At 39.1% G+C, this 16,284-nt stretch overlaps 1 protein-coding gene across 1 annotated transcript; it reads left to right on the forward strand.

The window, feature by feature from the left end:
* Positions 1-823: 823 nt before the first annotated feature.
* Positions 824-13,900, forward strand: LOC114886745 (DENN domain-containing protein 5A-like). Its single transcript, XM_029207666.1, has 4 exons — positions 824-1,783; positions 11,248-11,565; positions 12,710-12,925; positions 13,426-13,900. Exons 1-4 carry the CDS (start codon positions 1,610-1,612, stop codon positions 13,723-13,725), a joined length of 1,008 nt encoding a protein of 335 aa, XP_029063499.1. The 5' UTR covers positions 824-1,609; the 3' UTR covers positions 13,726-13,900.
* Positions 13,901-16,284: the final 2,384 nt, after the last annotated feature.

The following is a 16,284-nucleotide window of genomic DNA, read 5'->3' on the forward strand; positions in this document are numbered from 1 at the left end:
AATTTGGGAAATATTTTTGTTGCTGCTTCAATTGGGAGAGGGTCCTCACCAAAATAGTCTTTAATATGGGAATGGCAGTGCTTTGTGGGGCACAGTGAAAAATGAGATCGACTTTCTTCTTGAACTCTTATCAGTCTGTTCCTGATTTTAGTGAATATGAAAAGCTTGCGCTCTTTTGTCCTTCTGCTAAATCAGTTGTATTTTTAAAAAAATCATTATTGATGACCAAATCTCTGAGCTCAGTTTTACCCACTGATTGTTTTACATCACTTATCTATTATCTATCAAATGCCTTAGCTTTCCCCGAAGAAGCGTGAGGCACTTCCTTAGAGTGTACTCAAAATGTTTGAGATGATGAAGTTTTAGTCATCTATTTTTATTTATTTGCATTACTAGTTTAAAAAAAAACTATTTCCAGGTCATGCTTAGCCAGGAGCAAGGTGGTAAGCTGCTCCAAAGTTTTATTGGTGAGCACAAAGGATGCTTTGCTAAAACCTAGTTGATATATATCAGCTTCTGCTCACTTCCTACTCATTCTTCTTCATTCTCTGGAAAGCTTTTTGTTATTTATTACTCATTTATGAACCAAGCTGGGATTTGCTTAAATGGTGGGCTGAGTTTTTAGTGCATAAAACTGTTTAACTCCTGTGAAAACTCATTTGAAATCAGCCATTCCAGGAGGATATTACTCATATGATTTTAAAATTGATGTTCCTACTTTGTCTTTAAGTGTCTGAAACCATCATACCATTTGTAAATAGTAATGTGTTAAATCTCAATCTATTGTATTGGCTTTGCTGATGTATTTTTTTTTTTTGCTGATGTATTTTATTTTTTACTCATTTTAAAAATAAAACAAGTCTAGAAATTGCATTCTGAAGAAAAGCTAAGCTTTGAGCACAAGCTTCTCTTCCAAGATATGCTCTCTGACCTAGAATAAGAGTTTTGAGTAATGAAAGTCAATCTTCTGGGTCTTTCAGGTTCTAGGGGAGCTTTTTATCAAAGTGTTAAAATGACACTTTCATGCTGTTACCATTCAAGAAAGGTTGCCAGGTGGAAGGCAGACTTGGCTAGTGTGGAAAACCAGCCTCTGCATGCTTGAAGGTTCTTTGGCTTGATCTTAAAGTCAAAGTTCACATCAGCTCCTTGTAGAATGCAGACATGTGAGTGGTAAATGAGGTGTTTTGACATTCATGCTGAACAGAGACTAGACCACTGTTCCTTTTCTTTTTGTTCCACTTCCCCATTCTCCTTCTACTGAAGAGAATCTACTTAACATTCTGGTTTAGTATTTGGAGCAAGGTACTATTTATGATACCTGTTGTATTTCTTTTTTTCTAAATTGTATTTCTATATTAAATTTTATTACTAGCATGGACCTGTGTGTGTGGGGGTATACTTCAGCTTGTGGTCCATTGAGGTCTCTGGGTTGTCTCTCTGATACCCACAAGGGATTCATACTCTGAGCATACCCTTGCTGAAGTTTATCCTGTTCCTTTCTAAATGTGAAATTGTGTTGAAGATTTTAACTTACTATTTGAGAAGCAAGTACCCTGTTTTTGACTGGTTTTGTGTGTGTTTTGTTTTTGACCTAGATTACCAGAGACTGATGACTGTGGCGGAGACAATTACAGCTCTCATGTTTCCTTTCCAGTGGCAGCATGTCTATGTTCCTATTCTCCCAGCTTCTCTCCTACATTTCTTAGATGCTCCTGTGCCATACCTGATGGGCTTGCATTCCAATGGCCTGGATGACCGGTCAAAACTGGAGCTGCCTCAAGAGGTAAGAAAAACGTGGAGCTTGGGTGCTGGTGCCTGTGGCCCTGACACAGGATTTGGGAGAGAAGGGCTTTGGGATGAGCCCAGGGTGGTATCACCAAGTTTATTTTCTTTTATTTTGGAGAACACAAACAACTTTCCAGGAAAAAAGTAAAAACACTGAACATTTAGCTCAATTTATATAATTCCAGAAACACCTGTTTCCTCTATCACCTGACATACTTTTATAATAATCTCTGTTTATACTATTGTGAACTGCCTTTTTCAAACATGATATTTTACATATTTTTAAGAAAATCTTTTTATTATGTAAAAGTTTAAACTAACACAGAAGAGTAGCATAGTGAATCTCTGTGTTTTCAATACTTAGCTTTAACAGTTATCATACATTTAAATTGTATTTTACTTCTGTACTTTCTACCCCCTATTTTTTAAAGAAATTCCACATAATATAGTTTTATAACTGCTTTAGTAGCCAGACATGTATTAATAAATCAGTGGTTTTGTTTTATAGGCCACAGTTACTCTGTAAAAGTTGACCTGATCATAGTGATTCTTGTAGTACTGAATGTAGCTTTGAAAACTTTCCTTGCTCAAGATAAGGAAGGCCTTGAGAGAATGCTTCTCCTCCACTGCTGTGAGGATGGCCTGCTCCTCTTTCCTATTGTTTCAAATACTAAAATAATTGATTAAAAAAATATATTTGTTTATTTACTACTTCATTCTAAAATAGATTTAAAGCATCATTAGAAATAAGATTGTCTTGGTTTTTAGTTTCCTAGAATTACCAAGAGAACTGGTCTACCTCTTTTGGTCATTTTGTGGCTTGTATGAAACTAGCTGGGGGAAGGCCTTTCCTACTCTGAATTTCATAGTCAACAGCAAGGCCTGGGAAGAAGACTTTGGACTATGCACACACTGGTATCAACATGACTCTGTCTCATCCTTCCACCAATGATTTTTTGGGGGAAGATTTTTATGTATAGCTGAGGAATATGAGTAAGAGGACCTCCAAAGAAGAGACCGTTCTCATGGAATTGGATCTAAGCAGCATTCACATTGTTGGGCATGTCTGGGCAGCCATCTTGATGAACATGCCTGATAATTAGATCATACCCGTAATGTTTAAGTTATAGTCAATTGCATCTCTTTTTCTCTCTCCTTTGGTTTTATTTTTATTTATTTATTTGTTTGGCTGCGTTGGGTCTTAGTTGCAGTGCGTGGGCTCAGTAGTTGCAACATGTGGGCTTTCTAGTTGTGGTGCACGTGCTCTGGAGCATGTGGGCTCAGTAGTTGCAGCGCACAGGCTTAGTTGCCCCACAGCATGTAGGATCTTAGTTCCCCGACCAGGGATCGAACCCACATCCCTTGCATTGGAAGGTGGATTCTTTTTTTCTTTTTTAAATTTATTTATTTAATTTATTTATTTTTGGCTGCATTGGGTCCTCGTTGCTGTGCGCAGGCTCCCCCTAGCTGTGGCGAGCGGGGGTCACCTCTCGCCATGATACGCGGTCTCCCCATTGTGGTGGCTTCTCCTGTTGCGAAGCATGGGCTCTAGGTGCGCGGGCCTCAGTAGTTGTGGCACATGGGCTCAGTAGTTGTGGCTCATGAGCTCTAGAGCACAGGCTCAGTAGCTGTTGTGCACGGGCTTAGTTGCTCTGCAGCATGTGGGATCTTCCCGGAGGAGGCTCGAACTCGTGTCCCTTGCATTGGCAGGTGGATTCTTAACCACTGCGCCACCGGGGAAGCCCCGGAAGATGGATTCTTAACCACTGGACCACCAAGGAAGTCCCTCGCCTTTGGTTTTAGAATCAGAGTGTCTTCCTTGTAGTTTTTTCCGTTTCTGCCTCCTTTGAATCTATAGAGCTTTGTGCTATTTGGGGTGGGACAAGATTAATTAAGGAAGAAGAGATCTAAATAATGTCAACTAAAAAAATGCAGGAGGCTGCAAAAAGAACAGAGTTTATTTGGGGACTTAAGAATTGCAATTGGGGAGACACAGATTCAGTTAACCCTGAAAGAGTATTCCGAGGAAGAGAAAGAGTCAGGGGCTTATAAAGACAAAAACCACGAGGTTGTTAAAAGTTGCCCTGGTGAGAGTTGTGATCGACTCTGATGCGAGTCAAAATATTTGTCCTTAAGAAATCACAGGTTATTTTAGGGTAGGGGTGTTTTAAGTATATAGACTGTCACAAATTGTGTTTAGGGTAAGGGTCTGATTAGTATCTTGAGTTTCTGGCAGGTGTTCTGGTGTTCTGTTCTTCATCAGGTCAAAAGGTCAGCTTCCATCCAGGCTGAGTCATGCAAACATCGTACTTCCTTAATGGCTTCCCGGCTCCATTTTAGAGATCTCTCTAAGAAATACTGACTCCATTTTGACTTTCCTTTCACAATGATGGAGAAAACCATTGAGTTTTGGGGTACTGGGTTTTTATATGTATTTGTCTACTGATAAATATGCATAAAGAGTAGATATCAAAGATTGGAGAGTGGGGAGCTTTTTGTTGTTGCTTTAAATGATTGCATATTTAATATTGACACCTCCTGGTAAACGTAATTATCATTTTGTAAAAGTCAAAATAAGAATAACAGTGAAAATGTTCATTGCAGCTCTATTGACAATAGTCTGGACATGGAAGCAACCTAAGTGTCCATCGACAGATGAATGGATAAAGAAGATGTGGCACATATACACAATGGAATATTACTCAGCAATAAAAAGAAGTGAAATTGAGATATTTGTAGTGAGGTGGATGGACCTAGAGTCTGTCATACAGAGTGAAGTAAGTCAGAAAGAGAAAAAAAAATACCATATGCTGACACATATATATGGAATCTAAAAAACAAACAAAAAAATGTCATGAAGAACCTAGGGGCAAGATGGGAATAAAGACACAGACCTAGTAGAGAATGCACTTGAGGATATGGGGAGGGGGAAGGGTAAGCTGGGACAAAGTGAGAGAGCGGCATGGACATATATATACTACCAAATGTAAAATAGATAGCTAGTGGGAAGCAGCCGCATAGCACAGGCAGATCAGCTCGGTACATTGTGATCACCTAGAGGGGTGGGATAGGGAGGGAGGGAGGGAGACGCAAGAGGGAAGAGTTATGGGAACATATGTATATGTATAACTGATTCACTTTGTTATAAAGCAGAAGCCCTCACACCATTGTAAAGCAATTATACTCCAATATAGATGTTAAAAAAAAAAAAGAAAGAATAACAGTAAAAAATGATTGAAGGTAGAAAGCCAAAGAGGCATGCATAATCTGATCAATAGGTCACTGGGCCAGAAGCCAGATTTCTGTTTTATTTTCATCTTTGGCATAAGCTTGCTGTATACTTGGGGCAAGTTCTATTTCCTGTAGGCTCTCTCAGCATTATTTTGTGTGTGCTTCATGTATGTGGGTGTGTGAAGAGGCTTCTGGGAGACCAGCAGTTTTCTTAACAGGACTGAGAAACTGTGGGTTGTTTGAGAAACCCAAAATTTCACTGTTCTGGGATATTGGATTCTCCACTTTTGCAGCCTCCGCCATTGCTGCATCTTTTGTACTCTGCTTCTCCTTGTGGTCTACTTGAGAAGGAGTGGTGACAGTGGGATTGTAGAATACCTTTGTGTATTTCATAAGCAGTTCTAGGGTTTCAGAGTCCCACTTCATCCAGCCTGTTCCTCTGAAGTTCACGTATTTGTGCAGACAATTACGTAGCTGGATATTTTCTAACTTGATTTTTAGCAGATAACCTCTGGGATATCTGAGTCTGTGCAGTCCCCATGGAAAACTTTAGGCTGGTGAGAAAAGACTGGCTTTTTCAAGGAGTAAAGCACCATGAAAGGTACACATAATGAATGGAGCGTGATAATATCTCTGAAAGACAGCTTTGGAATGTCTCAGAAATGATACATTTATAGTTAAAAATTCTAACAGCGCACAAAAGTATAACGTAAAAATTACTTCAGATTTTACCACCCAGAGATAACTACTTTCAACATTTTGGTGGCCATCCTGTGGTATCTTTACGATGCTAGAAGGAAGCCTTGAGGCTGGGAAATGCACTTGGGCCTTTGCAGGTGGGCACCATCAGGGTAGTGGGGTGGGGGCACATTAGACTTATAAAAGGGACTTTGTCCAGAGACATGGAGAGTGTACATTCTCTAACCCCCAAGTCAGAATTCATCAGTTGCTGCCCTATCTTTGGGCATCAAAAGTCTGTGAAAAGCCCTTTGTTTCTTTTTACACCAGCACATGAGCTCAGCTGGCCCTGAGCAAGTGAGAGTGCTGAGCTGCCTTTGTGAGGCATTCTTTGTCTTGTGCTTCTCTTTTGGGTTTCATTGTCTGAGCACAGGAAGGAGGCAGTTCTTCCACAGCTATGTCAGGGGAAGGGGGTGTTACTTCTTTCTATCTTGGGCCTCTCTTTCTTTCCTACTTTTTTTTTCTCCTTTCTCAGGATACGTTTTCAATAGCTTTTCCCCAGTTATCTGTTGAGATCCCCTTCAGTGAATAACTTGAAGATAGACTAGCCAGTGAGGCTGTCTGTGATTTGGTGGTGGAAACTCAGCCCTGGGAAGGGCCATTGTGACCTTTTGCAGGAAAGGATTTGGGAAACTTTTTGTGCTTTGGGATATCCATGTGATCACTACCCCAGAGTAGCAAAGTCTTCCCATGGCCTCTCCCAGCGAGACAGGAGGTTAACTGAGGAAGACTGATCACTTGGGTTCAGTGCCCTTTCCAGGTTGCTTCTTGTCTCCCAAGCTGTTTTGCAGGAGTTGGCCTCTTTTCAGGTGAGGAAGGGGGAGCATGAGGGGTTTGAGGTAGGTTTGTAAGTTACTTCTGTTTGCCAGAGCCCTCTGAGTACTGAGAGGAGAAAGCGTGAGGCTGTTGTATGAGTCTAGTAATTGAATGGCCCCCTTTTCATTTTGCCGCCTTATCCCTACCTGCTTCAGCCCGATTCTGCAAAGAATGGCTAGTAGTGTCTCAGAGGCTCCTATCTTAATATCTGAAGTGTGCCTGAGCTGCTTTCTTTCCTCTGGCCACCTCTATCTAGGAGTATCTACAATATATGGATACAGCATTTGGAGTTTATAAAGTTCTTTACAGACCTTCTGTGTTTGGTCAATAGCAGTGGAATAAAAGCCAGCCAAGCATTGTCGAGTGGTTATAGTTGTATTTAGCTGCCTTTATGTTTCCTATTGGACAAACTGGTTTTTTCCTCAAAAGAGAGGAGGACCAAGAGGATAAATGATTGCACTGTGTGCTTCTGGTGGGTCACAGTGCTTTTCTTCTGTTAGCTGTATGGACAGGCTCATGAGGCAGGTGAGCTTCATGACTAGATGATTTAATTCTGTCTTTACTATATTTTTTAGTTGCTTGGCCTGAAGGCACTTATAATTTTAAAATCTTAGAGGAATAAACAAAAAATAGGTGTTATTTTTAGGTGTTCAACATTTATCGTCTCTTTAACAAGGACGGGTTTAAAGTTGTTATCTAGTGGAGGAGCTCTAGAAGGTGAAATTTAAAGTGATTCTTCTAATTTTTGAATCTTGGATATGGGAAAGTTCTCTTTATTAGTTATAGATTTGTAAATGGAGTAATTTATGCACTCAGCAAATGTGTATTGAATGAATGCATACATGGACATGTTAAAACATGCAGTTTCAATAGATTGAGAGTTTGTGGAATAGTTATATTAATCTGGATTTACTATATGGTCCTCCTGCCTCTTAGAATACAAGACTTACTGGTACAGGGATAAACAGCAGGATCAGTGGAACAGTATTTTGATATATAATAAACATACCATGCCAAAGAACTTTTTAATAACAGAGCTGGAAAAATTGCTTGTCCATAGGGAAAAAAAGTAAAGAAGGATTCCTACCCAATGCCGTAACAAAATCAACTTGAGACGGATTAAGCAGTTAAATGTCAAAAAGAAAAATTTAAATCTTCTCGAAGAAAATATTAATAAATACCTTTTTGACCTCTGGGTAGGTAGGGACTTTGTAAACAAGATGAAGAAAGCACTTTCCATAAAATAAAAGATTGATAACTTTGATTTTTTTAATTAAGAAAAAGACATCTTAAAATGAAAAAATAAAAACTAGGAGAAGATATGTGTAGGACACATATAGCCTATGAAGAGTTAGCATCAGGAGGTTATAAAGAACTCCTACAAATCAGTAAGAAGATAAGCATCCCAATAGAAAAATGGGCTAAAGACATGAAGAGGGATTGTACAAAAAATACACATTTCTTCACTAGCAATCAGGGAAGTGTAAATAAATGTACCCACTAATGTAGTAATATTAAATCTGATGATACCAAGTTTTGGAAATATTTGGATCAGTAGGATCACTTTAGATTGTTGGTAAAAATGTAAATTGTTATAACCACTTTGGAACACAGCTAGGCCTTATAAAATTGAACATTTGCATACCTCACAACGTAGCAGTTCTACTCCTAGGATATACCCAAGAGAAGATCTTGCACACGTGTCCAAGAAAACATGTATAACAATGTAAAAACAATAAACAGGAAGCAAGTCAAATGCCTTTTGATGGGAAAATTGATGAATAAATTGTAGTATATCCACATAGTGTAATATTATACAAGAGTGAAAATGAATAATGGGTAGCTACATACAACAAAATGGCCGAATCTTAGTAACTTACTGTTCAGTGAAGAAAAATAGTACCACAAGACTGTGTAAAGAACAATAATCCTTTTATAAAATTCAAAAACAAGCAAAAATTTAAAGGCATGTACTATACATACGTGATAAATTAAAAAACAAAAGGCAAAAAGATAATGAACAGAATTCAGGATAGTGATTACAGGGGTGGGACTGTGTAGGTTGAGGGATGGGACTGGGGAGTACATAAGTAGATAAAAATATTGGTAATTTCTAGTTCTTGGGTTGGACTGGTTAAAAAAAAAAAAAGAATTTCTTTAAGATTGTTCCCTGAAAGTTGTCAGTTCACATTCCCAATAACAGTGTATGAGTTGTTTGTTTCCTAGTAACTTTGCCAGCATTGGACATTATAAATCTTTTAAATCTTTGCTAATCTAGGAGGTAAAAAATATTTTGTTTGCATTTCTTGGTTTATTAGTGAAATTGAACATCTTTTCATATATTTGAAGTTAATTAATCGAAACGTCTTCTGTGTTTGCCTTTTATAACCTGTTTCCATTTTTCAGCTGGGTAAATTATCTTTATCTCAATAATTTCTTTGGATGTTAACCTTTTACATGTTATGTATGACAATTATTGTTTCCCAGATTATCTTTAATTATTTTTATGGCAGTAATTACCTTTATGTTTTTTAGCCTTGTATAAAGTTTAGAAAGTCCAACTCTACCCTAAGGCATAATAGTAATCTTTTATATTTTCTTTTAATACTTTTGTGGGGGTATTTATTTTTTCACTTTTTGTTATAGAAAATGTTGAACACATGTAAGAGTAAAGAGACTAGCATCCATCATTACACAGTAATCATCAACTCATGGCCACTCTTCTTTCTATATCCTCCACTCTTTTCCCATTTACCCTACTGGATTATTTTGAAGCAAATCTCACACAGCATTATTATGTCATCATATATTTAGTATGTATCTCTAAAAGGTAGAGATTCTTTTTTAAAACATACATAAAGTGGCTTTATTTTTTATATTTAAATCTTCAGTCTATCTCAAAGTTATTTTTGAGTATGGTATTATACTTTAACATTTCTAAATGTACAGTCATTTGTCCCCCAAACATTTATTGAATAATTCATCCACAATAAATGGGTCTGTTCAAGACTGTTCTTTTCCAATAGATTATTTTATATTTGTTTTCTTTTAAAAAACACTTTATTTATTTATTTTTAAATATTTATTTATCTATTTGGCTGTGCCGGGTCTTAGTTGTGGTACGTGGGATCTTCGTTGAGGCATGTGGGATCTTCAGTTGCAGCATGTGGGATTTTAAGTTGCAGCATGTGAACTCTTAGTTGCGGCATGCAGGATCTAGTTCCCTGACCAGGGATTGAACCTGGGCCCCCTGCATTGGGAGCGCAGAGTCATAGCCACTGGACCACCAGGGAAGTCCCATTGTTTTATATTTGTAATAGAACCCAGCAAGGCAAGTCTCCCCTCAGAATTTTCTTGGCTATTCTTTTATTTTTTTAGGTAAGATTCAGAATCAATTCATCAGATACTCCCTTGAAAAAAATTAAAATCTTTCTGGGATTTTAAAAAAATTTACATTAAATTTACAAATAAATGTGGGGATTATTAGCATCTTTTCATTATGGAATTTTCCTGTTTAGTAATACAGTATATATATTGTGTGTGTGTGTATTCATTTATTGGAGTTTTATATTCCACAGTGATAATAGCAATGTTAATTGACATTTATTGTATACTAACACTGTCCTAAATCCTTGACATTAATTGTCTCATAATCCTCAAAACAAACTTATGACATAGGTAATATTATTATCCTTGCTATAACAAACACTTAAGCATTTAATAATGCTCTGCAGTGAAGGAAATGACAGTTGTCTTGGCTAGAACAGGTTCATGGTTATAAAATAAACACACAAAAATAAAAAGCTTTTCTAATTAATAGCTGCACTGCAAGAAAATTCCAACAGGGATGAGAACTATAAAATATTTAAGTTAAATTGAACAAGAAATTTGTAAGACCTCTAAGGAGAAGAATGTATGGTTAAGAGCTTGAGGGTATGACTGAAGTCAGGCTAACTGAGTTCAAATCCCAGCTCTACTACTTACTAGCTGTGTGACTTTGGACAAGTTACTTAACCTCCCTGTGTCAGTTATGTCTATAAAATAAGGATAGATATTGCCAGGTTATTTTTTGTTAATCCAGATTACCTGCCTCCTCAGCAATGTATGAAAGTACTGTCTCTCTACATCCTCTCAGAAGCAATCTTAAGGCCAGAAGGAAGCACAAAAATCAAGACCAGCCATCAAATCTTACAAATCAGAAATGAGGCTCAGAAAGGGATACTGGTACGCTCAGGGTCATATAGGGAGATAGTAACAGATTCAGGTCTGGAGCCTAGACTTTCTGACACACTCCTAGCATTCTTTTTACTCTTATAAGAATTTGTGAACTCAACAAATATTCTATGAGCACTTACTATATATGAGAATTTTGTGCTAGATGCTAAACATCTATGTCATTATGTAATCCTTATCAGTCTCTAAGATAAGTTGTTTTTATCACCATTTTATAGCTGAGGAAACAGAGTTATGTAACTTTCCCAAGATCCCACAACTAGAAAGCATCAGGGGAAGACTGGAACTCAGGTCTACCTCCTTCCACCCCATCTTCTTTAACCATACCTAAGTTATGCCCATTGCAGACGTTTGCTCTTTCCTTTCTTGTTCATTATCCCCTCTAAAGCTTCTTCCTTAATACTTTGGAGTTGTTCACACTCCTCATCATGTTTTGACTGCCAGGCTAACCTCTGCTTTGTGGACATTGACAACCACTTCATTGAGCTGCCGGAGGACTTGCCTCAGTTTCCCAACAAATTGGAGTTTGTCCAGGAAGTCTCTGAGATTCTCATGGCATTTGGCATTCCCCCTGAAGGGAACCTTCACTGTAGCGAGAGTGCCTCCAAGCTGAAGAGGCTCCGGGCCTCTGAGCTCGTCTCCGACAAGAGGAATGGAAACATCGCAGGCTCGCCTTTACATTCCTACGAGTTCCTCAAGGAGAACGAAACTATCGCCCGCCTGCAGGCCTTGGTCAAGAGGACTGGGGTGAGCCTGGAGAAGGTATGATGCTGTATATGGGTCTGTGCTAAGGTGCTGTCCTGGTGAAATAAAGTGTGGAATGAGAAGGCACCCAGTTCAGGGCAAGGCATATCTGTGAGTACTGAAAGGATGCTCTGTGTGGGAGACTCTGGATTTAGCTCTGGCAAACATTTAGCTCTGCTACTTGAATCTAAATCTCGGTAGTTTCTCACTTCAACATCAAGGAGAAGCTGCTGTCATTCTCTGTAAACACTACTGCAGAGAGACTTGGAGGGATGGTGGTGGCAAATTTCACAGCATCCTAAAGCACATAGAGCAGGAATTGTTGACTTAGAGATCCTGAGTGTTTTACCTAAGATTAAATGCTTCTATGTGGCTGACTTGCGGCTAGAACCTGGTCCTCTTGAATTCTAGTCCTCTGCTCTTCCCAGGGATGTACTTAACTTTCCATTTCCTGACTTTGATGAGACTGTCCGCTTTGTGTAGTTTACCCATCTCTTCACCCTACCCATTCTCACTATTAAATTACTTTCTTAAATTACATATAAACAAAATGGGGTAATGTAATCATTTCGTTGGGCTATTTTTTAGTGAAGTGTGAAACGTTTCATTTTCCTGATTTGTTTAGTTAGTAGAGCAGATATTAAAAAAGAAAAATCATGGCCAGTTAAAGAAGAGCAGAGAAATATTTAGAGAGATTAAAAAAGTTAAGAAAACCAGTAAGGAAACACTTTTAGGGAGAAAGATAGGGAAAGTGATATGGGGGAGAAAAATCAAAGAGATGAAGGGAAAACCAGAGTCTGACCTTGTTGCTTTGCATTATCATTTTCTTGTTAACTTCCCAGACTCCTTCCTTTCCCTGACCCTTGAGATAACTGGTGTCTTTTCCTCTATTGCTGAATCTCTCTCTGCCTGTAATGAGTTCCTCTCCACTTTCATTGGGTTGCTGGGTACCTGCAAGTGGAACACCCTGATTTATCTCTTCTCCATGTCAGAATTCCTTTCTTTTTCTTTTCTTCCCATTTTTTTCTCTTTTGTTTATTTTCTCCATTTGCTGCAAAAGTAAATGACCATTGGCGGGGGGCGGGGCAAAGGATGAGTTGCATTTCTTTGGGATAAAAGGAAAAGCTTGCATGTTCTCAACTGTTTTGTTTTGTTTTTGTAGCTGGAAGTACGTGAAGACCCCAGCAGCAATAAGGATCTCAAAGTTCAGTGTGATGAAGAAGAACTAAGGATTTACCAGCTAAACATTCAGATCCGGGAAGTTTTTGCAAATCGTTTCACTCAGATGTTTGCAGATTATGAGGTGTTTGTCATTCAGCCCAGCCAGGATAAGGAGTCCTGGTTTACCAACAGGGAGCAGATGCAAAACTTTGACAAAGTGAGTATAATCCCACTGGGGAGGTGGTAAGAAATGAGAACATGCCAGACTCTCTTAAAGATGTGACTGAAGATGAGTTTTTCTTTCATAATATGTGCTGGAAACAAGTTCATGGTCCTTCTGATGTTGATAAAATATAAGGTCTGCTTGCTTTAGAGCAGAGTGCTGGTTATTGCTATCAGGTGGTTTACCTTCAGTAAAAGAGCTCTCTTAGGCAAAGATGTGCGTGCAGGTTGAACATCAGGATTCTGGGAACATCGGTTGCCACAGTTAGGTTACCTGAGTAAGTTAAACGGGCCAGTGTGTCAAAGTTTCAGGATATCTGAAATTATATGAATTTTTAAAAAGGATGGAGAGGTTTTATTGTTTGCAATTTATAAAGACCTAGGAAGCTTCAGAGAAGAGTTAACCTACTGAATCCCTTGGGTATGTAGCCATGGTTGATTAAGGCTGATATGCCCTCTTCCCTGTTGATGACTTTTTCCTTTTGGTCCCACCAGGCATCTTTTCTGTCAGATCAGCCTGAGCCCTACCTGCCTTTCCTCTCAAGATTCTTGGAGACCCAGATGTTTGCTTCCTTCATTGACAACAAAATCATGTGTCATGACGATGATGATAAAGATCCTGTGCTCCGGGTGTTTGATTCCCGAGTAGACAAGATCAGGCTGTTGAATGTTCGGACACCTACTCTGCGCACATCCATGTACCAGAAGTGTACCACTGTGGATGAAGCAAGTGAGGCCTCCTTGTTGTACTTTCTAGCCTCTTGGATTATGTCACTAACATGTCCCTGTTCCTAAACATGCCAGCTTCTTTCCCTGTTTCTGTTTTTGCGTAAGTTGTTCCCATTGCCTGAAATGCTTTCCCCTGTCTTTTTTGCCTGGCAGACTACTTCTCATCCTTTAACACTGTGTCAGTTAGGAATGGGTCCTGCTGTAAGTACTAGAGAATCTAATCAGCAGTGCATGAGATAAATGGGGGTTATTTTTCTTAAATTATCAAGAAGTGCAGAATTGGTGGTTGCTCAGCTGCTCAACAGTGTAATCAGGAAATGAGAGTCTATCATTTCACTCAGCTGTCCTTAGCATGTTGACTTTTATATTCATACTTGTTGCCTCTTCGTTACAAGAGGCCTTTTATGTTCACATTCAGAGCAAAGGGGAAAGTTGATGCCAGCTGTATTTTCCCTCTTACATCAGAAAGCAAAAGCTTCCCCAGAAATTCCCAACAACTTCTGTTGTCTCATAGGCCAGAACCATGACCACCCTTAAGTGCAAGGGAGGCTGTGAAAGTGAGTATTGACCTGGGTGTAATGTTACCCTGAACTGTATTGATTCTATTAACAAGAAAGAAGGGGCGAGTGAGTTATGGGTAAGCAGCTTATAGAAATCCAGCTGATGTGTCTCCTCCTCTGTGAAGCCTTCTGTGATGTCCTCAGGCTGAGTTGATCCTCCGCTAAGCTCCTGTTTTGCTTTGTTCTTGCCTCCCCTTTATAATCTCTATTGTTTTGAGCCATGATTATCAGGGAGCAATTTAAGAGCAGAGACTGTATTTAATCATTGTCTTACTCCCAGTCCTCTAACATTGTGCCTAGAACATATAGATGTTAAAAGTTGTTTGCTACTTGCATGATGGAATACACCTTTTTGTTCACAGAGGCCCCGTCTAGGTCAGTTTCTCCAGAGAATAGTCTCAGCTTGAGGTGTCAGATTAAGTAGTGTGTTCTCTTCCTTGTGCAAAATTCAGTGTCCTTGTTGTAGCCTTTTTGTATATTTTGTTTATTCATTTACCAAATATAAATACCCACTACATGCCCAGTGTATGGGAAGTGCTCACCAAGTATTTACTGAATGAATGAATGTGCCAGGCATTTTTTTAGGTTTTGAAGATACAAGTGGTGACAGTTTGGACAAAATCCTGGGTTCCTCAGCCTTATGCTCGATAGCCTTCTGACTTTATCTTTCAGCTCTTGCTCCAAGCCTTTCATTAAGGTGACAGTCCTCTTGGCCAAGACTTGAGGACGTGTTACCCATGCAAGTGGAATACTCTAACACAGTCCTCCTTGCCTCCTGGAACACACACATCAAGTTTCAGGTCCTGAGCCCTGCCTAAGGCGTTGGTCCTGGAGAGCTTGATGGAGACTTTTTTACAAAATTGTGGGTTTAGAGAAACATCTCCTAAACCATCACTTTAAATCAGGACTTCTCAATCTTTTCATGTTGTGTTACACTTGAAAAATGACAATATTTATGTATTGCTTGTGGGAATAAAGGGAGGAGTCTGCTTATAGCTGGAGACTGTAAAATGAGACACTCTGGTCGCTTGAAACCTTGCCCTTCTGCCCAAAGGGTTGAGGCAGTCAGTTCTCAGCCCATCTGTAATCCAACTGTTGAACATCAAATACTGATATGAGTTACTCCGGTCTCATTTGTTGCCAGGACATGAATTCTTGTGGTCCCATTAGAATGTGGAGTTTGGGATATGGAAGGAGGGTTAACTAACCCTCATTTCTATGACTCATTTCAGAAAAATGGGTCTCACAGAGACCCTCCAGGCAACTACATGCTCTGTTCCCAGGAATCATGCCCTTGGTATAGCCCTTAGGTATTTCCCTGAGATATGTACTCCAAATATGCTAGTTCAGAGTTCTTGCCACTGGCTTCAGATTTCTAGCCTAGAGGAGTAGTTCAGCTACCTCATGCCATTCCTCATGGATACCTTAGCTTCTTGAATCAGTCTGATTGGAAAATGGTCAAAATATAACTAAAGGGGTCTTTCTGGAGATTCTTTAAAATTTACATTTAGAAGGGATCTTGATGGCAATTAACTCTACTCATTCACTAATTTTACAGGTAAAGATTTTCCTTTGGCCCGCCATTGTATCTGGGGACCTAGAATAGTGCCTAGCACTTTTTGAGAGACTAAATAAGTTCTGATGAAGGAGGGTAAGGGTGGGAGGAAGTAAGGTAGGCCCAGAGAGAGAAGGCCACTTGACCTAGGACACTCAGCAAGGCCCAAAGGTGAGATGTTTTTATATGTATCTAGGCAATACCAGGAGAATTACCAGCTTTTTGGTTCTTACCCTTTAAAATTTTTGAGATACTATTGACATACAGTAAACTGCACACATTTAAAGTTTTGTTACACGTTATATTCACTGGTGTCGGGAACATACCCATTACCCTCAAAGGTTTTCTCATGCCCTTTTGTAATACCTCCATCCTGTCCTCTCTGCGTTCTTTCCCCCAGTCTCCAGGCAACCACTGATACGATTTCTGTTACTATAGAGTTTGAATTTTCTAGGTTTTTATATAAATGGAATCATGCAGTATGTATTCTTTTTTTTTTTTTTTTTTTTT

The sequence above is a fragment of the Monodon monoceros genome, unplaced genomic scaffold (genome assembly GCF_005190385.1).
Source record: "Monodon monoceros isolate NGI ecotype Baffin Bay Population unplaced genomic scaffold, NGI_Narwhal_1 Super_Scaffold_7, whole genome shotgun sequence".
Lineage (NCBI taxonomy): Eukaryota > Metazoa > Chordata > Mammalia > Artiodactyla > Monodontidae > Monodon > Monodon monoceros.